Here is a 21,889-nt window from a genome sequence, read left to right as displayed (position 1 = left end):
AAACAAACTATTGACCCCCAGACTACATCTACTGGGCCTGGTGGAAGTCAACCAATCAGAAGCCCAGCATGACTTCAGGGGTGGATGGTGCTTCCTGTTGCTCCTTCACAGAGGGACAATAGCCTGTAAATTCTGGCCACTGTCACTTTTACTGCCTCTTGTTACATGCTTTGCCTACATACAGTATCAGTCACTGTCACAGGCTGGCTAGCACAGGCAGGTAGCTCTTTGTGCATCTCAAATGGCACCATATTCCCTATACAGTGCACTACTTTTGACCAGAGCCCTATGGGTCCTTTTCAAAAGTAGTGCAATTAAAAGGGAATAGTGTGCCGTTTGAGATGCAGGCTGTGTCTTATTGGCTTGTCTCTAGTCTTCTCCAAAGGTTAATGTGGCATGAGGTTGTAATATTGTTTAATCAATACCTATAATAGCATATAGGCCTCAGGCTACATGTGAAGAACAGTGGTATCCTACTGCCTGCTGTGATTTATAGTGTGCTTGATAGTAACATGTACTCAGTAAACATCTAAGTGCATTTTTTAACAGCCTGTACAGAGGGCTTGGGCTATCCTGATTGCCAGTCTGTTTAGCTTAAATTATAATCAAGAATAAAAGGAGTGACTGTTGCCATTTTCGTTTTACAGTGGCATTGAGGGCAGCAGTAAGTAGTGAGAGTAGGTCTAAGACAATACCGGTAAGCACCAAGTATCTGGGTGATATCTTGGGCCAGATATCTGGGGTTTAGGATGGTAATTCAGGTCTCCATGTCTTTGACACATGAACCAGGCTTGAGCTGGCTTGAGAGGTAGACCACACAGAGAGATGTCAATACCTGACTGTCATTATTTCTCTGCAGCCCCTCCCTTCCTAGTGACATCTCTCCATAGATCAGTGATATTGACAGGTTCTGATTCCAATAAAAGTTGGTATATAGGGCAGGAGCAAACCAGGAACATAGAATCAACCTGAGGTTAAATATCAGGCGATTCAGAAACTATGAATGGCCAAACATGTGGGCTGTTTGCGCGCGTCAGATCAGTGTGGACACCGATTTCTCTCCCGTTCGGATCACTCAAGCTGGCTGTCACACGGAGTGAGCGCTACAGCTCCAAGTGAACACTGTGATCCGGTGTCACCCATAGTCAACACGTAGCCCACGTCTCAGATCCTTGGAGAGGAGAGAGGAGCGAGCAAAGCGCAGTGGACATGCGGTATGACCAGATGACCCGCCGCGCCGTGACGCTCTCCAGGTGTGTGTAGACCGGGCTCTGTTGAATAATATGAAGCGCCATGGCGTGGTGTGACCGTGGGGTTCAGACACTGCTGGCTACCATGGGGGCTTTCGCCGCTTTCAGCCTCATGACCATAGCCATCGGGACGGACTACTGGCTGTACTCACGGGCATACAAATGCAACGCAACCAATGCCAGTACGGATGACACCCAGTCACAACCCAAGAAGGCAAGGGGAGATCTTACGCACTCTGGGCTGTGGAGAATATGTTGTATTGAAGGTAAGGCAAGCTGAAATAGGTTACTCTTTCTATTATACTTTGGTAATGTGAAGTCATGTTGAGTTCATGTGGAGAAAGGGTGCTTATGGGTAGCCTAATATATTGAAAAGGGAAGTATTTGGCTTCATGTTACATATTTGGAGGAAGAAGGTAATTAATTGTCTGTCTCATAGAGGGGCTGTTTTGTTTCTACTGTCAACTGTATTGGCTTCTCTTCGCTAAGAGAGAGGAAGAGACTTAACGCCGTCAAAGGGTGCGTTTTTACGCGCTCCAAACAAGGTGAGAGTAAATAGGGTAGTCTTTAATAAGGACTGTTTGGCAGTGATATGAGCATGACAAATACATTAAACGCAGCAGGTGTTGGCCGTAAGAAAGATCTAGTTTAAAAACAGGGAGTATGTTTCTATCTGAAGCGGCGCTATAATTCTATGAGTGGATTATGGAGAAAACAAGTTAATCAACACACTTGTTTAAAAAGTTTATAAATCACTGACAGAGTGAAGTTGGTTGATATTTTCACTACACTGTTGCTAAACTTAAAGACGCTCTGAGGACCTTTATGAGTCCTGCCTTCAGGACGAGTTCTGCCTTCGTTCACGTCTTTATTGTATTTGAGGGTGTTGCTTGGCAACGTCTCTCTAATTGCTATGGAAACATGAGAGACTAGGTTATAAAAATAAAGAGGAATCTGTACAGAGATTTCATTGTCCAAGCAAAGTAAAATATGATGTTCTTATGCCATTAAAGATGTACAAATGCATATATTTTTTTATAGGTATAGCTAGACATGCTTGCTTAATGTAGTTTTATGGGAAGCATTTTGATAATAAGTCGTGTATAGACCAGAGCCCCCAATAGGCCTACATGGCTCGTAGTCTAATTGGTCAGAGGCGGAGGCAATGGCAACAATATATTACCATTCATCCACCGCTGTTAGCCTTTTAGAACCATTGGAATTAAGACGTTTTTAAGGTTTAGGTTCTTGTATCGCACTCTACTTGAATAACATAATGTTCCGTAACAGTTTGAGGTGGTTTAGCTTAAGTGGGTGAAACAAAGATGCTGGCATTGCTGTCCAACAAATCACTGACTTTAACCTGTACTTGTTATGTTTTTTCCAAGGCTTTGGGAATTATCCTAGCCTATATGACAAGGTTGTCTTATCTCATGGGACCTTAGGGCTTACCACCCCAATTTGCAAGTCAAGTGTCCCTTCAGTCAACCCACAGTCACTCCTGACCTCAATGCCGTCAGTAATGGTTTGAGAATACGTGTGCTGAGGGGTGTGGATATCACTAGCAAGTAGACGTGTATAATTTAGCGCGCGGGAAGACAATATTCTAGAAGCACTTTGTTGTGTTCCAGTCGCAGACGGAGCATAGCGCTCGAGCAGCTGTCCGTGGTGCTGACCTGCGCGGCCAGAATGTTTGACGTAGACTAAAACCAGAACTCATCATTTTACAAGATGTTGGCCTCCTGATAGTGAATGTATTTGCTAATAAGCAACACTGTTGAAATTATAAATATGGACAACAGTTTAACACACTATCAATTTGAAAAAGCTAGAAAAGTTTCCATGATTAGCCAGGTTATTTTACACGAGGCTTCGGCGGCATAATCCATTTATGTAATCCAAAAGGTAGGCCTATGTCTGTTTCTGTGTGTTCAGCTCCTATTCCAACACAAATGAGTAATCTTTCCTGATCTATCCATGTCCGCTCCACACCACAGACATCCACGAGCGCATGGACGCGCCTAATGCAGGTCATTTTTTGAAAGTCAGGCGTGGCTCGGCCCCCCTTCGCGTGGCTTGGACAGGCCCATCAGAGAAAACAAATGGCTTGGCAGCCGGAGTGCAGTATCTGATGTGGTTATCACGCAGTGCTGTCATTGCATGAGTGTTTTATTGCACTGCTTTCTATAGGAAAAGAACAGCTGGAAAAGGAAAGGTTGAGGAAGTTTGATGAGCATGGATGATGGCAGGCCTGTGATTGGTATAGCTCGTCAACACATCCGTGGTTTTGTAGGCTATCAAATATATTACAGGCCATGATAGTCTAATTAGGACAACCTAGTTGATTTTTTTATATATCCCCGTCGTTTTTCAACATCCTATTCCCTGGCGTTTCTTTCAGCTCTGCAAATAGCCTATATATTCAGTGTAAACATACAGCACGGTAGTAAACATAACAGAAACAAAAAAATCTAAGACATCAAATAAGATAACAGTGCTTGATGTGTATGAATGATGTAAACGTGTGACGAAATGTTCGCATCCATTATGACGCCACGTTCCAAAACCTAAAAAAGCGCTGCATCGTCCATCAACCATCATAAATCCATCAGACATGGACACCCACATCGACTTAGTTGACACCGTGACCCTGTCAATCAAGATGGCAATTGAAATGGACAAGAGAGTGAAGTCTCGACAATTAACTGAGCTTTTGAAACGAGCCGTGGTGACCGCCCAAGGACTGAGCCTTCGACCTGAGGCCGGGGATTGGAGGCCAATTCCCAATGCTAGCCCCGCGGAGAAACTCGCTCCAAAAGCCATCCAGAACCTCGAGACCCGGCTGGGCTCAGGTGATTTCCGCGTGACTACTGCTTCGGCCATCAAATGTGACCTCGCCGCTGCTGCCATTGGTACAACCATTGCTAATGGACTCGCCACGGCCATCGCCTCGTCTTCTGGTAACCGTGGCACCGCCGCCGCAGCTAACAAGATCTCAGAGACCCTCGAGATCATTGAGACCCCTGGAGCGCGTGCAACCGACTCCGGGTCGGTGCAGACATCGGGTTATGATATCAGCGAGAAGATCCAGATGACATACACATGGGCGACTGTCCAGCCCATGGCCTATTGCTGCGGCTGCTATGCGCCCCCACAGGTGTTCTATAACACATACAGCTGGGAGATGTCCAGCCAGTACACCTCTGCCACCTAAAGACAAGCAAGACAGACACTTTTTTTTCCTTACAAGATTTAGTTGTAACCTTTATTTTTACACATGTAGCAAAATAAAAGTCTGAAAAGAGAATCCAGTCTGTATGTCTTTTTTATTTAGGATAGTTTAGTTTAGCCACGTTTCATTTTTATTATATAGCTGAAAGCTGAATGGAGCAGTATGCAGCTAGCTCTATAAATAGCCCAAAGAAAACAGAAACCAGAAGTCATCAAGGAAAGGGAAAATAGTAAACAAGCGTTTCTATATTTTTGACTGCTGTGTTTGTTTGCTACAGTTCTTGCACATACAGAGGTTCCACAGTTATTGTATATATCTGGATGGACTATAAATAGGCCTGTCTACAGTGCTGTATATCTGAATAGACTATAAATAGACCTATCCACAGTACTGTATATCTGAATAGACTATACATAGGCTATCTACAGTACATTATGGCTAGACATGCTATTTATTCAGACAATCTGACATTTGAATCAAAATGTATCTAACAGATCAATGTACCACTATCAAAATCAAATCAAATCAAATGTATTTATATAGCCCTTTGTACATCAGCTGATATCTCAAAGTGCTGTACAGAAACTCAGCCTAAAACCCCAAACAGCAAGAATTGCAGGTGTAGAAGCACGGTGGCTAAGAAAAACTCCCTAGAAAGGCCAAAACCTAGGAAGAAACCTAGAGAGGAACCAGGCTATGTGGGGTGGCCAGTTCTCTTCTGGCTGTGCCGGGTGGAGATTATAACAGAACATGGCCAAGATGTTCAAATGTTCTTAAATGACCAGCATGGTCAAATAATAATAATCACAGGCAGAACAGTTGAAACTGGAGCATAAGCACGGCCAGGTGGACTGGGGACAGCAAGGAGTCATCATGTCAGGTAGCCCTGAGGCATGGTCCTAGGGCTCAGGTCCTCCGAGAGAGAGAAAGAAAGAGAGAAAGAGAGAATTAGAGAGAGCATACACACCAGACGCCATTTGAGTGGACAAGTGTCCCACGGTTGTCATGGGGACAATCATCAGTAGATAAGAACACAAGAGGAAGAGACTGTGCCCAGGCGTTGTTGACGCATGTCAGATCTTAGAGCAAGCAAGAAAGTCCAATTCACTGTACTAGTGCACATGACAATAAAAACATAACTTAAAATAGCCATCATATACTCTGCTGTTACTCCGTTTATCATATATCCTGATGCCTAGTCACCTTACCTCTCTCTATACATATCTACCCCTTCCACTCCAGTATCCCTGCACATTGTAAATATGGTATTGGAACTGACCCTGGAACTGACACTGTACAGTATATAGCTTACTCACTTTCTCGTGTTGAACTTATTTCTAATTCTCATGTGTTTTGGTTCGACTTGACTTTGTATTTATTTTTTCTTGATTGCTGCATTGTTGGGAAAGAGAAAGCAAGAAAGTATTTCACTATAGGCCTACTTGTGACAATATAAACTAAGAGTTTTTATTACTAACCCAAGATAGACCAAAGTCTGTCGTTTTCATCGGAGCAAATTAATCATAGTGGGCAGAACAAGCAAGGCAGAGCCAAGGACGAGCTAGTGAGATCCTATTGGCGCTTTCCAATATTTATTTGCATATTTCTGCTAGGGAATGCCTACTCGGTGAAGTTCGTGTGTGCAATTCACCCTTGAACTCCTTCTAAATCTAAACAATGGACTTTTTTGAAACTTTAGGAATGGGTAACGTCTACAACATGCAGTCCACTCTGATTGTTATAGATTGTAGTTTGGAAAAAGAAAACTGTATGAAGATCAAATGTTTCATCGATGAGAAAATTAGCAGAATGTGGGCCACTGGGCTTCCTCTCATCACCATATTTGGTAGTGAGTGGAAATACCAATCGGATGCTTCACATTTATACATCTGGTGAAATATATGGCTTCCTAGTTCTATCTGTGATGAAAACTTGAAACTTGAAAAATCATTCTGTGTAATGCAATTGATAGTGTAGTCAGTGCGAAAAGGTATTTGTCACCTGACCTCACAATCCAACTTCAAGGTCCGTACAATAAGTGTGAGATATGTAGCCTCTCTAGGAGTCAGCGGCTGTGACACCAGACAGTCGAAACACATTGTAACACATCTAAAACATGGGGACAGTAAGCACTTGTTGAGCAGAGTGAATCTTGAGCTGTCCAGTGTTGAAATTAAAGTAGCACATAAGCAAGCCCTATAGGCATGAACACAGTCCACTAATGTGTTCATATTAGCCTCTGTGCTAGTTTCATTTCAGCACTGGACAGCTCATTTCTCAGTGTTCTTCTCAGGAAGTGTTCATTCTTTTGACATGTAGATTCATGGGATAAAAAAGTAAAAGCAGCATGTAGCCTAGCGGCTTGTTTCACAAATTCTATCTTCAGATTGGTCAACGGCCATCTTTAATTCTATTCCCTTGTGATTGTAATTTCAGAAATTCATAATTTAGTGCTCTGGAAATCACTATTCCACAAGCACTTTGTGTTCCAATCACTGGTTCCATTCGCAGACAGAGCAGAGAGCTTGAGCGCTGTCCACAGAGTGTGGTGCTGTAAGTCTTTGAATACATTTGTCAGCAGAAGAAGAATCCCTTTTGTCCAGCATCCCCGCCCATCAGCATCCCTGCCATCTATGCTATTAGCTGTAGCAGAGAGTAAGAAGCTGTCCGGTGCTGAAATCAAACCCTTGTATTTTGTTAGTTTAATTTCAGCACTGGACAGCTCCTTTCTCACTATTGCACTCATAATTAGCTTATTTTGAATCTCGCTTGGCATTCTCAGCATGTTCCACAGGTCTGTAATTAAAATGTGTCAGCCGAAAGGCCACAAGGGTGCTAATTAGCCACCGGGCTCTCACTTCCACCAGCACTGCCACTTTTCTACTCTCCTCTGTTTTCTTCTCATCTCTACCTTTTCCTCTCCTCTCCTCTCCTCTCCTCTCCTCTCCTCTCCTCTCCTCTCCTCTCCTCTCCTCTCCTCTCCTCTCCTCTCCTCTCCTCTCCTCTCCTCTCCTCTTGCATGCTGCCCTCAGCTCTGCCCCTCCCCACCCTTCTCCTCCAATTCTCTTCTCTTTGCTTCACTCACTCATATTCTTCTCTCTTCTACACCTCTCTTCTCTTCTTCTGTCCTTCTAAACTCAGCAAAAAAAGAAATGTCCTCTCACTGTCAACTGCGTTTATTTTCAGCAAACTTAACATGTGTAAGTATTTGTATGAACATAACAGGATTCAACAACTGAGACATAAAATGAACAAGTTCCACAGACATGTGACTAACAGAAATGCACAAATGTGTCATCGAACAAAGGGGGGTCAAAATCAAAAGTAACAGTCAGTATCTGGTGTGGCCACCAGCTACATTAAGTACTGCAGTGCATCTCCTCATGGACTGCACCAGATTTGCCAGTTCTTGCTGTGAGATGTTACCCCACTCTGCCACCAAGGCACCTGCAAGTTCCCATACATTTCTGGGGGGAATGGCCCTAGGCCTCACCCTCCAATCCAACAGGTCTCAGACATCCTCAATGGGATTGAGATCCGGGCTCTTCGCTGGCCATGGCAGAACACTGACATTCATGTCTTGCAGGAAATTACGCACAGAACGAGCAGTATGGCTGGTGGCATTGTCATGCTGGAGGGTCTTGTCAGGATGAGCCTGCAGGAAGGGTACCATATGAGGGAGTAGGATGTCTTCCCTGTAATGCGCAGCATTTAGATTGCCTGCAATGACAACAAGCGCAGTCCGATGACGCCCCAAACCATGACAGACTCTCCACCTCCAAATCGATCCCGTTCCAGAGTACAGGCCTTTGTCTAACGCTCAGTCCTTCAACGATGAACGCGAATCCGACCATCACCCCTGGTGAGACAAAACCGCAACTCATCAGTGAAGATAACTTTTTTCCAGTCCTGTCTGGTCCAGTGATGGTGGGTTTGTGCCCATAGGCGGCGCTGTTGCCGGTGATGTCTGGTGAGGACCTGTCTTACAACAGGCCTACAAGCCCCCAGTCCAGCCTCTCTCAGCCTATTGCGGACAGTCTGAGCACTGATGGAGGGATTGTGCATTCCAGGTGTAACTCGGGCAGTTGTTGTTGCCATCCTGTACCTGTCCCGCAGGTGTGATGTTCGGATGTACCGATCGCATGGGAAACAGTGTTTAAACCCTTTACAATGAAGATCTGTGAAGTTATTTGGATTTGTACAAATTATCTTTGAAAGACAGGGTCCTGAAAAAGTTACGTTTCTTTTTTTTGCTGAGTTTATATGGGGGTCTATTGAGCCAATAAGGGGACAATGCCATTACATTTTAACCCTGATGACTAAGTATAGGCCAATGGAGTACAAAATCAGGCGGAGCTCTGCTTGGTTACATGTGTTACAAATTACACTCGGGTGACATTTCAATCGGTGAACTGCCACTCAAACTCTATCATTACTGAATGATTCATTTATTCCTATATTTAGTTGTGAAGCCCAAACCTAAGAGCCAGCTTATTATGTGGGTGGGCTGGATCTATAGAGATGCTGGGTGCATCTCAATAGTCTAAAGTGGCTTCCTCACCTCATCCTCACCTCATCTCATTCAGTTGTACTGATCTGAAAACGCAGGTTTGAATGCGAAATGGAGGATCCTTACCGGTGACTTGAATTTAACCTATCCAGTTGTATCACATTGTAAGGAGACAAGGAGAGAAAGCCACTTTAGCCTATTGAGATGCACCCCGGTATTCACATTGGTGAAGATGAAGGAAAGGAGACAAGGAGAGGAAGCCAGTCTGCACTATTAAGTTGCACCCCTAGCGATCCCAGCCTTCAGCACTCCCAGCTGCCTATACTACCATAGAAACAGATTAATATGGCCGCTGGGAGCTGGACCACCCATCACAGAATAATTGTCCCTTCTAGTAATTACATTTCTATGCTGCCACCTGAGAGGACCAGGGAACAGTGTCTGGTTGTTTTATAGGCTGGGGAACAGTGTCCTATCTGTTTACAGCTATATAAAACCAGATTACTCCCCCTGATAGACTCCAACCCACAGCCTCACTGGCCCCTTTTGATGATGTAATGGTATACTATGCGGCTGTATAGTACAGTCAGTGAATGTAAGGCTGAGTCCCAAATTGCACCCTATTCCCTATATAGTGCATTGCTTTTGACTAGAGCCATATGGTCCCTGGTTGAAAGTAGCGTAGTAGTGTACTACAAAGGAAATAAGATAACATTTGGGACTCTGCCTTACATTCACTGACTGTACTATGCAGCCACCTCATGTACCATTACATTATAGCCCCCAGGCTGTATTAATGATGCTATATATTGCAGATATATGTATTGATGTTCATTTGGAGGGTATCCTTAATTAATCTGCCCATTAAAATATTCAACTGGAGAGATGATATGTCTTGAGGATAGGAAAAAGGCAGGGTAGACACCAGGGACAGCTGAGAGAGTGTAGGATATGATGCTGTGATACTGTAATGCGATTGGTCTATTCCACTGAGGCTCTCGCGTTATTGGCTGAGCTGAGTTAATTCACAATAATGGCAAAGTACATCACCCTGTCACCCACAGCAATGCTGTGCTGTGATAGCTGTTTCACTCACAGGGCATGCATGTGTGTGTGGGGGTACATTATGTAATATCTGTGTTTTGTGTTTCAAATCAAAATGTATTTGACACATGCTTCGTAAACAACAGGTATAGACAGATGTGTGTGTGTTGGGGGATATATGTCTTGAAGGGTTAGGGGGCTGTTGACAGGGAGCCATGTGACAGGCTGTCTGTTGGTGGTTGCCAATGAAGATGTCAAAGGCATCCTTAGAGACATTATGGAAGTCAGACTGTTGAAACAGAACTGGGGTTGCCATGGAGAGGATGTGCCCAGCGGTGGTCTCCCAGGAAGGGCTCAGGGACTGGTCTCTCTCTCACTCTCTCTGTCTGTCTGTCTGTCTGTCTGTCTGTCTGTCTGTCTGTCTGTCTGTCTCTTTATTGCTCTCTCGCTCACACACACACACACACACACACACACACACACACACACACACACACACACACACACACACACACACACACACACACACACACACACACACACACACACACACACACACACCTTAGACATTAGACTGATAACCACCGCTCGTAAATCACAAGCCCAGGAGCCTCAGTCTCTAATCGGATTACAAATCAGATGCAATATTCTCTTTTCCTCTTCCCCTAGACAGACCGACACACACACACACACACACACACACACACACACACACACACACACACACACACACACACACACACACACACACACAGGTGGAAGGGGCCATGGCGGCAGACAGACTGGAGAGGTTGGAGCTGGGGTCTGAGTGAGACGCTCTGGGGGAGGGAGGACGGGGGATGGGATGAGATGAAATGGGTGAGGAGGGAAGAGGCAAGAGAGGGGAAATGCTGGACATAAATAAATGACTGCTCACCCATTACGTCCATTCTAGCAATGTCATTGTCATGTCCAAACATCTCTTCTGTTAGAAAGAACAAAACACACTGTCGTCTTGGTAACGACAGTGGTGTGTTTTCATGGATGCCAAGAGAAGCCAGGCTTCCCCCAAAATGAAGAAAACATTAAATTATTTATCTTTCGTCTCTCTGTGTTTTCGTAATTTCCCTTCAATTCACAAGAGGCTGAATGTATCTCACCAGAGAAAGCATCTGAGCGAGTGAAACAATGCCTTTCTGTTTCTCTACGTGTAGGCCATCTATCTGATGCGGTCTGGTCATAAAGAGGATGACATTGTTACCACCTGTAGCATTAAAGACAAGGGAAGCCAGCGAGCATCTGGCCTCCCTTGACAAAAAAAGTATAAAATAGTCAATCAGCGTTGAGCTAAGCTGAGTGTCAAAAGAAGCCAGTTTGGATTTTGCTTCACTCCTATCAAATCGCATTGAGAGCATACGTCATTGACAGACACATCTTTAATTGTTGCATCTCATTGTGCTGTTGTCCTTCAGTGGCTAGCTAGCTAAAATTGTCCCTATCCTAAATTAACCATGGGCGGAGATAAGGATTACTTATTTTTTACTTAATTCTCCGTACTGGCCAATGATTATAACGGGGATTCTGATCCAACCATTAATTCATACATTGTTGTGCCCCGGCCTGAGAGGATGGAAGTTCAATATGTAGCTAGATGTAGAAGGCTAATGTTAACTAGCTAACTTTGCCAGGTAGCCTAGGAAAACAAAAACAAAAAATGTGTACTTTATGACAGAGTCATAGACCGTTTCGTCAACATGAGAGGAGGATGGCATTGGCATTTCTCTACAAGTAGGGTGTGTCAACACGTTTTTTCCACTTAAATAGACACTCACTCACTCACACACACACACACACACACACACACACACACACACACACACACACACACACACACACACACACACACACACACACACACACACACACACACACACACACAGCGAGAAATCAGAACCATGGACTGCGACATCTTATTTAGCTCACGTTGATTGTACTAAATTGTTTTTGGAATCTTTTAGTTGTCACTGTATTAGACTAAGCAGAGGTGATTTGATGATGTTGAAATGTTGAAGTGTAAATGGTCCTAGAATAGTGGAGGCAGCTCCTGTTTCTTTGCAACTTGCTGTAACTCTCTGTGGTTCTAAATCAATAGTTATTTAGAAGTCTGAAAATGTCAGAAACATTCACTTTCTTGACTATGCTGTAGGTCATGTAACTGTTTGTTACAATACATGCAATATGCTTTGTGGACTTCACTGGACAGAGGTTACTGTCCGGTTTTGTGATGAAACGAAGGCGTGGTTGAATTTATTCTGCTCCTCTGTCTTCTTATTGTCTCTGCCTTTAAACCTTTATGACCAAAAGTATGTGGACACATGCTCGTCGAACATCTCATTCCAAAATCATTGGCATTAATATGGAGTTGGTCCCCCTTTTGCTGATTTAACAGCCTCCACTCTTCTGGGAAGGCTTTCCACTAGATGCTGGAACATTGCTGTGAGGACTTGCTTCCATTCAGCCACACGAGCATTAGTGGGGTTGGTCACTGATGTTGGGCGATTAGGCCTGGCTTGCAGTCGGTGTTTAAATTCTTCCCAAAGGTGAGGGCTATGTGCAGGCCAGGGCTCTGTGCAGGCCAGTCAAGTTCTTCCACACCAATCTCAACAAACTATTTCTGTATGGACCTTTCTTTGTGCACAGGGGCATTGTCATACTGAAAAAGGAAAGGGCCTTCCCCAAACTGTTGCCACAAAGTCAGAATTGTCTAGAATGTGATTGTATGCTGTAGAGTTAAGATTTCCCTTCACTGGAACTAAGGGGCCTGAACCATGAAAAACAGCCCCAGACCATTACTCTTCCTCCACCAAACTTTATTGTTGGCACTATGCAGTCGGGCAGGTAGCTCCCGACTAACAGTTCTTGTGCTGACGTTGCTTCCAGAGGCAGTTTGGAACTCGATAGTGAGTGTTGCAACCGATGATAGATGATTTTAACGCACTACGTGCTTCAGCACTCGGCGGTCCCGTTCTGTGAGCTTATGTGGCCTACCACTTCGCGCTTGAGCCATTGTTGTTCCTAGACGTTTCCACTTTACAATAACATTACTTACAGTTGACCGGGTCAGCTCTAGCAGGGCAGATATTTTACAAAATGACTTGTCAGCAACGGGTGTGACTGAAATAGCCGAATCCAGTCATTTGAAGGGGTGTCCACATACTTTTGTATATACAGTATAGTGTATCACGGTGGCAAGGCACATTAACTAACAGGTTATAGAGCAAACAATGCAATTATCACAACATACAGTATATGTGGAAATCTGGCTTTTCTGGGGGGATTGGCTTCCCCCGGGATTTTACCCACGCACCACTACTGGGTAATGATGCTCTTCTTCGGGACAATTATCAGTTACATGAGGTGTTTATTTGGCATATAAACATACAGACAGACTGTGTGATTTTACGGTCCTTATTGAACAGCAGACCCAGTTAATGGCTATGTGTGTGTCTCAAGGCCCCTGCTCTGTGAGTCACCCTGAGTGTACAGAGAGGGTCTCCTGGGTCTCTGACTAGCTGTTAGGTTCCTTCTTGGTGGTTACTCACGTAATAAGGCTTTTATACAGTCGGGAGGAAACTGCGTCAACCCTGTCACAGGTGTTCAGCCATTAGGGATCTGAGGGAGGAAATAGATGGTTAATACCACAACAACACTATGGATAAAGGGGTTGTCCATGGAATCTTACAACATTCGTTCAAGACACGAGTGCACACATGCAGCAAGCACACAAGCACAAACACACAAACACCACAGTAACTGTTGACAGTGACACTGCTGAGTGCTGGCTGTGCTCAACACTGCAAATAAACTAAGGTACAGTCCAGCCCAGCCCAAGGCAGAGATGGTAAGTAATCTATTTATGATTGAATTGGTTGGCTGAACAGCAATACCACAACAACATTATGTATCCATGAACCTTCTCGTCCTCTTCCCTCCCTTCCTCTTCCCTCCTCCTCATCTTCCCTCCCTCCTCCCTCTTCCCTCCCCCTCCTCCTCTTCCTCCCTCCCTCCCTCCCTCCTCCACCCTCTTCCCTCCCCCTCCTCCTCTTCCTCCCTCCCTCCCTCCCTCCCTCCCTCCCTCCCTCCGAGTGTGTACAATATTACAGCAATAGGTCTCTCCCCTACCCACACACACACACACACACACACACACACACACACACACACACACACACACACACACACACACACACACACACACACACACACACACACACACACCCTCACCCTCAGACAGGTACTTAAAGCCATCAGAGAGCCCACTCCTTTGTTGTTCCAGTAAGGTGGTTGTTTTCCCTGAGCTCAACCAATCAGGGATTCACCTCAGATGAATTTGGACATGCACTGAAATGCACGAAATACCTCTGGGTAATGCATTCTTAATCACACTGTGGTGTAATATCAGTGTGTGTGTGTTGTTCCTCCAGCATCTAACTCAAATCGGCTTTGTGGTGGCCCACGATTTATGTGTTGTGCAATGAGCTGGAATCTTAATTTGCAAGCCCCAGAGAGACACAGGGCATTGACTGCACCTTTTTGAAAGTCATAACCAATAACCATTGCCTCACCTCACCTTAGATGAGGTTCTCATCGGCTGCTTGCTGCTTTATCTAAAGCCAATATAGGGAGAAGGTAATGGGTTGAGGTGAGACAAACATCACCTTGTCGTGTTGAACACACACATGGGTCCATCTAGATCGCAGGACAAACCATTCCTCACATTCTTTTCCATTTCCTCCCAATCCCACTTCTGACACCAGTGTAACGAACCAAGAGGGGGAGTAATGGAATAATGTATTCTGCCTCCAAGGAGAAGATGAAGTTCAGTTGAACAAGCTCTCCATGAGCTTCATATCTCAGTGTTAAACAGCTTGTTATAGTGGATGAATATCTCAGTGTTAAACAGCTTGTTATAGTGGATGAATATCTCAGTGTTAAACCGCTTGTTATAGTGGATGAATATCACAGTGTTAAACAGCTTGTTATAGTGAATGAATATCTCAGTGTTAACCAGCTTGTTATAGTGGATGAATATCTCAGTGTTAACAGCTTGTTATAGTGGATGAATATCTCAGTGTTAAAAAGCTTGTTATAATGGATGAAGATCTCAGTGTTAACCAGCTTGTTATAGTGGGTGAATATCTCAGTGTTAAACAGCTTGTTATAGTGGATGAATATCTCAGTGTTAACCAACTTGTTATAGTGGATTAATATCTCAGTGTTAAACAGCTTGTTATAGTGGATGAATATCTCAGTGTTAACCAGCTTGTTATAGTGGATGAATATCTCAGTGTTAAACAGCTTGTTATAGTGGATGAATATCTCAGTGTTAACCAGCTTGTTATAGTGGATGAATATCTCAGTGTTAAACAGCTTGTTATAGTGGATGAATATTTCAGTGTTAAACAGCTTGTTATAGTGGATGAATATCTGTGTTAAACAGCTTGTTATAGTGGATGAATATCTCAGTGTTAAACAGCTTGTTATAGTGGATGAATATCTCAGTGTTAAACAGCTTGTTATAGTGGATGAATATCTCAGTGTTAACCAGCTTGTTATAGTGGATGAATATCTCAGTGTTAAACAGCTTGTTATAGTGGATGAATATCTCAGTGTTAACCAGCTTGTTATAGTGGATGAATATCTCAGTGTTAAACAGCTTGTTATAGTGGATGAATATCTCAGTGTTAAACAGCTTGTTATAGTGGATGAATATCTCAGTGTTAACCAGCTTGTTATAGTGGATGAATATCTCAGTGTTAACCAGCTTGTTATAGTGGATTCATATCTCAGTGTTAAACAGCTTGTTATAGTGGATGAATATCTCAGTGTTAAACAGCTTGTTATAGTGGATGAATATCTCAGTGTTAAACAGCTTGTTATAGTGGATGAATATCTCAGTGTTAAACAGCTTGTTATAGTGGATTCATATCTCAGTGTTAAACAGCTTGTTATAGTGGATGAATATCTCAGTGTTAAACAGCTTGTTATAGTGGATGAATATCTCAGTGTTAAACAGCTTGTTATAGTGGATGAATATCTCAGTGTTAAACAGCTTGTTATAGTGGATGAATATCTCAGTGTTAAACAGTTTGTTATAGTGGATGAATATCTCAGTGTTAAACAGCTTGTTATAGTGGATGAATGAAATATGTAGTCCTATTGTGTCCTACAGTGCTATTCATCACTAAGTTATGAGAATCTAGAGCTTTTCAATAGGAGGAAGGCAATACATGTTTTAAATGAGATGCCATTTTCTATTCTCTTATATTGTCCCCCTGGTGCCCTTATCTTCAAGTACTGTATTAGTCTAATGTGTAAGAAATGAACCGGGGTCAGTTCCTCAGATTTTTCACACACTGTGTGTAAATATAAAAAGTACTGTGCAATATTGAAGAGCCCTCACTGCTGCTCAATCAGCCTACTTTTCCAACCTGATGGAGGAGAATAAAAACCATCCAACATGTATTTTTGATATTGTTGCAAAGCTAACTAAATAGCAGCATTCCCCAAGAGAGGGTGGCCTTCACTTCAGCAGTGATGAATTCATTAACTTCTTAGATGAAAAGATCCTGATCATTAGAAAGTATATTATGGACTCCTCTTTGAACCTGCCTATTTCCCCAAAACTAAGTTGTTCTATCTGCACAGAACTGCCAGGACCTAGGATCAATGGGAGACACTCAAGTTATTTTATCCTGTATCTCTCGACACATTCACGAAAATAGTCATGGCCTCTAAACCTTCCAGCTGCCGACTGGACCAGAAGCAGTGTGTGGATAAAATCACTGAGGAAGCCACCTCTGTCCAGTGAAGTCCACAAAGCATATTCCATGTACAGTAACAAACAGTTACATGACCCACAGCATGGTCAAGCAAGTTAATGTTTCTGACATTTTCGGACCACTAAACAACTATTGATTTAGAACCACAGAGAGTTACTGCAAGTCACAAAGAAAACAGGAGCTCCACTATTCCAGCACCATTTACACTTCAACATTTCAAATCACCTCTGCTTAGTCTAATACAGTGACAACTAAAAGATACCAAAAACGATTTAGTCCAATCAACATAAGCTTAATATGATGTGGCTGTCCATGGTTCTGATTTCTGTGTGAGCGTTCGTGCAAATAGAAAAACATGTTGACTCACCCTACTTGTAGAGAAACTCCAATGCCATCCTGCTCTCTTTAATGTTCACAAAACGGCTTAGTGCTCTGTCATACAGAACACGCTATTATTTCTTGTCCTAGGCTACCTGGCTAAAATACTTGCTCACTAGCCTAACTTCCATTTGTGGGCAACATTAGCTAGTTAACATTAGCCTTCTACATCTAGCTACATATTGAACTTCCATCCTTTTAATCATTAGCCAGTACGGAGAATTAAGTAAAAACAAACTCCAAATCCCTGTCTCCATCCATGGCTAATTTAGGAAAGGGCCAAGTTTAGCTAGCTGGCTAGCTATCTACCGGAGGAAAACAACACAACAAAATGGAACAATGAAAGTTTTTCTGGTATTTGATAGGAGTTAACACTTTTTTTAATGCACCTGGACCATGCACAGCTGAGGTCGCTCAGTTCAGCTCAACAATGATTGGCTAGTTTTGTATACTATTTTTGTCAATGGAGGCCAGATGCTTGCTGTCTTCCCTTGGATTCAATGCTAAAGGAGGCAACAATGTCATATTGGTTTGGACCAGACAGCATCAGATAGTCGACCTACGTAGAGAAACAGAGAGACTCTGTGTCGCTCGGAGGCTTTCTCTTGTGAGATACATTCAGCCTGTTGCAAATTGAAAAAAGAAAATGGCAGCCATGAATACACGTCACTGTACTGGACCCTATTCCAACTAAACCACTGAAAGAGCTACTTCCTGTGCTTGGCCCTCCTATGTTGAACATCATTTGTATCAAACTCAATACTCAAGTGGCAGTAATGAAGCTTCTCCTGAAAATGCCAAAGCCTGACCCCCCCCCCCCCCCCCACTAACGGGCTATATCGAATCTCCCATTCATTCCTCTCAAGCCTTTAAAATAAATGCTGCCTTCCTGAAGACAAATAATGTATACGAAATGCTCCAGTCTGATTTTAGACCCCATCATAGTTCTGAGACTGCACTTGTGAAGGTGGTAAAGGACCTTTTAATGACGTCAGACCAAGGCTCTGCCTCTGTCCTCGTGCTTCTAGACCTTAGTACCACGTTTTGACACCATCGATCACCACATTCCTCTGGAGAGGTTGGAAACGTTCTCTACACGGCCAAGTTCTTACCTGCTTTAGATCTTATCTGTCAGAAAGATATTAGTTTGTCTCTGTGGATGGTTTGTCCTTTGACAAATCAATTGTAGGTTTCAATATTCATCAAGGTTCCATTGTAGGACCACTTTTGTTTTCACTAGACTACTACAATGCTGTACTCTCCGGCTACCAGGATAAAGCACTAAATAAACTTCAGTTAGTGCTAAACACGACTGCTAGAATCTTGACTAGAACACCAATTTGATCATATTCACTGACCCCCCTGTCTCAGCCTCCTGTGTATATTCTGCAATAGTCTATGTGCTGGGGTGCTAGGGTCAGTCTGTCCTATCTGGTAAAATTCTCCTGTCTTGTCTGGTTTCCTGTGTGAACTTAGTAATTCTTACATCTCTCTCTCTCCCACTCTCTGTCTATCTCTGGCTCTCTGTGTCTGTCGGTGTCTGTGTCTGTCTCTCTCTGTCTCTCTCTCTGTATCTCTCTCTGTCTCTGTGTGTCTCTCTCTCTTTCCCTCTCCCTCGCCCTCTCCCTCTCCCTCTCCCTCTCCCTCTCCCTCTCACTCTCCCTCTCTCTGAGGACCTGAGTCCTAGAACCATGCCTCAGGTCTACCTGGCCTGATGACTCCTGGCGGTCCCAGTCCACCTAGTTGTGCTGCTGCTCCAGTTTCTGCCTTTTTGCCTGTGGCTATGAAACCCTGACCTGTTCACCAGAAGTGCTACCTTGTCCCGGACCTACTGTTTTCGACCCTTTCTCACGCTCTCTAGCGCCCTCCCTCCCTCTTTCGCTCTCTCTCTACCGCACCTACTGTCTTGACCTCGGAATGCTCGGCTAGGAAAATCCAACTGACATTTACTGAAGATGTGCTGACCTGTTGCACCCTCTACAACCATTGTGACTGAAGAACGATCTAGCCTTAATTGCCATTTACTCTTATAATCTCCACCCAGCACAGCCCGAAGAGGACTGTTACCCCTCAGAGCCTGGTTCCTCTTTAGGTTTCTTACTAGGTTCCTGCCTTTCTAGGGCGTTTTTCCTAGCCACCATGCTTCTACATCTGCTTTGCTTGCTGTTTGGGGTTTTAGGCTGGGTTTCTGTATAAGCATTTTGTGACATCTGCTGATGTAAAAAGGGCTTTATGAATACATTTGATTTGATCGACGATGTAAGTTAATAACTGAGGTCTGTTCCTCAGCTGTTTCAGTCACTGTGTGTAAATGCAATGCAATGTTTCTTCCAATGTCCTGCAGGGATTAACGTAGGGAGCTGTTACCGTATCAACCACTTCCCAGATGATAACGACTATGACACAGACAGCTCAGAATACCTCCTGCGTGAGTGGTCATTGTCTCTTCTCTTCTTGACTTCTCTCCTCTCCTCTTCACTTCTTTTCTCTTCTCCTCTCGTCTCATCTCTTCTCTTCTCCTCTTGTCTCCTATCTTCTCTTCTCTTCTCTCTTCTCCTTTTCTCCTCTCTTCTCCTCTCTTCTCTTTTCTCCTGTCCTTCTCTTCTCTTCTCTTCTCTTCTCTTCTCTTCTCTTCTCTTCTCTCCTCCTCTCCTCTCCTCTCCTCTCCTCTCCTCTCCTCTTCTCTTCTTCACTTCTCTTCTAATAAATGTTCAGACCTCGTGACTGTGTGTGTAGTAATCCTAACTGTTGTTACTGCTCGTCATTTAAAGTTATGGGTATTTTTTCTTATATTCCCCCAAGACAATAGACTTTAAAGAGTGATTTTATTCAATATCTAAAACCCACAGTAGCACTCAGTGTGTACAGAAAAAAGCTGCAGGGAGTTTTTCCTCTGACTGTTAATCGTGCCTGAGTGTGTGTGAGTGTGTGTGTCCATGTGTGTGTGTGTGTGCGCATGTGTGTGTGTGTGTGACTAACCATACCTCTCTCTACTCCAGGTATTGTGCGGGCGTCCAGTGTGTTTCCTATCCTCAGCACCTGTCTGTTGATGCTGGGGGGGCTGTGTTTGGCCGTGGGACGTATCTATAGCAACAGGAACAGCATCCTGCTTAGCGCCGGCATCCTGTTCGTAGCCGCAGGTAAGCCACGCCCCCTTCAGGGTCTGACACACACACACCCTTCAGGGCCTGACACACACACACACACACCCTCATCAGTTTCCTGTGCTCGGTCTGAATTGTGAAGTCCATTCACAGCGCAGGCTGAGAAGGCCATGAGCTGTCCTCTACGTACATTAGAGCAGTGTGTTAGGGCTGGGGAGGTCAGTGGCACCGATCATTAAGACTGTTCATTACTTATCAGACCAGAGAGAAGATGTGTTCTGGGATCTCTGACTGATGACTAGTATTATCCAGAGGCCTGATTACACGTTCCTCAAGTCAGGGCTGAAGCCTGATAGGAAAACCAATGGGGCTGAGAGATTGTCTGATGTTCTGTCTCACTCTGTCTCTGTTTCGGTGTCTCCCTCATATACACTCTCTCTCTGTGTTTCGGTCTTTCTATAACTCTCTCAGGCCTGAGTAACATCATTGGCATCATTGTCTACATCTCTAGCAACGCCGGCGACCCCAGTGACAAGCGGGATGAGGACAAGAAGAACACCTACAGCTACGGCTGGTCCTTCTACTTCGGAGCTCTGTCCTTCATCGTGGCCGAGATGGTGGCCGTCCTGGCTGTCAACATCTACATCGAGAAGAACAAGGAGGTCCGCTTCCACGCTCACCGCGACTTCATCCGCTCCATGTCCTCCTCCTCACCCTACTCACGCATACCCAGTTACCGCTTCCGCCGGCGGACACCCCACTCCAGCTCGCGCTCCTCTGACGCTTCGCAGGAGCACTCCCCGGCGAGGCTGAAGGGTGGGACCTCAGCAACGGGGCCGTTGGGAGAATTGACCATGTACACGTTGACCCGTGAGGGGGGTCTGAAAGGGGGCGTGACGGAGAACGCATACAGCCCCGAGCACGGCTCAGGCGATTTCCTGCAGTTGCACAACTGCTTCCCCAATGACCTGAAGGACGGGGTCAACCGGCGCACCACGCCCGTGTGAGAAGAGCTTTAGACGGGCCGGTGGAGTGAGGAGGCCCCCCTGATGTGGATGGAGGATCGAGGTGGGCCTTTGGGGATGGAGGACCCCATGGTAGCCCGTCACACTGGAGAATCAGAGTCAGAGTCCGCAGTTCCAGGGAAAGACGGAGCCAGTGAAAAGACAAAGCCCCTCCTCAGTGAAAAACAACATGAGGACGAGGACTGAGGACATGGACAGAGATATAAGGTTAGAAAATGTTGCCCGTGACATGGTTTCTAAGGGTCCCTGGACATAAAGCGTGCTTGCTTCTTTCCTGGTGTTCCTTTGTGCTTTTTGACTGCAACAGACTAGTCACCATCATTGTTTGTGTCGTACACTACAAAGAAGAAAACCATTCCCTTTAAAATGTGTCCTTGAAACGCGTAAAAGAGAAGAGAGTGGAATGTCCTCTTGTTGATGGATTTTTATTGCCAATGTGTGTTGGGAAACTGTTGAGTGAATTGTTCAATGTACAACATTTCACACTATTTTACCTGCTTTAGGTATCGAACATAGTTCAGCTAA

General features: G+C 44.4%; 1 protein-coding gene across 1 annotated transcript; it reads left to right on the top strand.

Moving 5' to 3' along the window:
* The first annotated feature begins 1,293 nt into the window (after nt 1–1,293).
* Nucleotides 1,294–21,352, top strand: LOC139424048 (voltage-dependent calcium channel gamma-4 subunit-like). Its single transcript, XM_071175737.1, has 4 exons — nt 1,294–1,516; nt 19,580–19,663; nt 20,235–20,375; nt 20,811–21,352. The coding sequence occupies exons 1-4, from the start codon at nt 1,294–1,296 to the stop codon at nt 21,344–21,346; spliced, it is 984 nt and encodes a 327-aa protein (XP_071031838.1). The 3' UTR covers nt 21,347–21,352.
* The last annotated feature ends 537 nt before the right edge of the window (nt 21,353–21,889 follow it).

Source organism: Oncorhynchus clarkii, chromosome 13 (genome assembly GCF_045791955.1).
Source record: "Oncorhynchus clarkii lewisi isolate Uvic-CL-2024 chromosome 13, UVic_Ocla_1.0, whole genome shotgun sequence".
Taxonomy (NCBI): domain Eukaryota; kingdom Metazoa; phylum Chordata; class Actinopteri; order Salmoniformes; family Salmonidae; genus Oncorhynchus; species Oncorhynchus clarkii.
The sequence above is the reverse complement of the archived record's forward strand: the minus strand, read 5'-3'. Positions and strand labels throughout refer to the sequence as shown.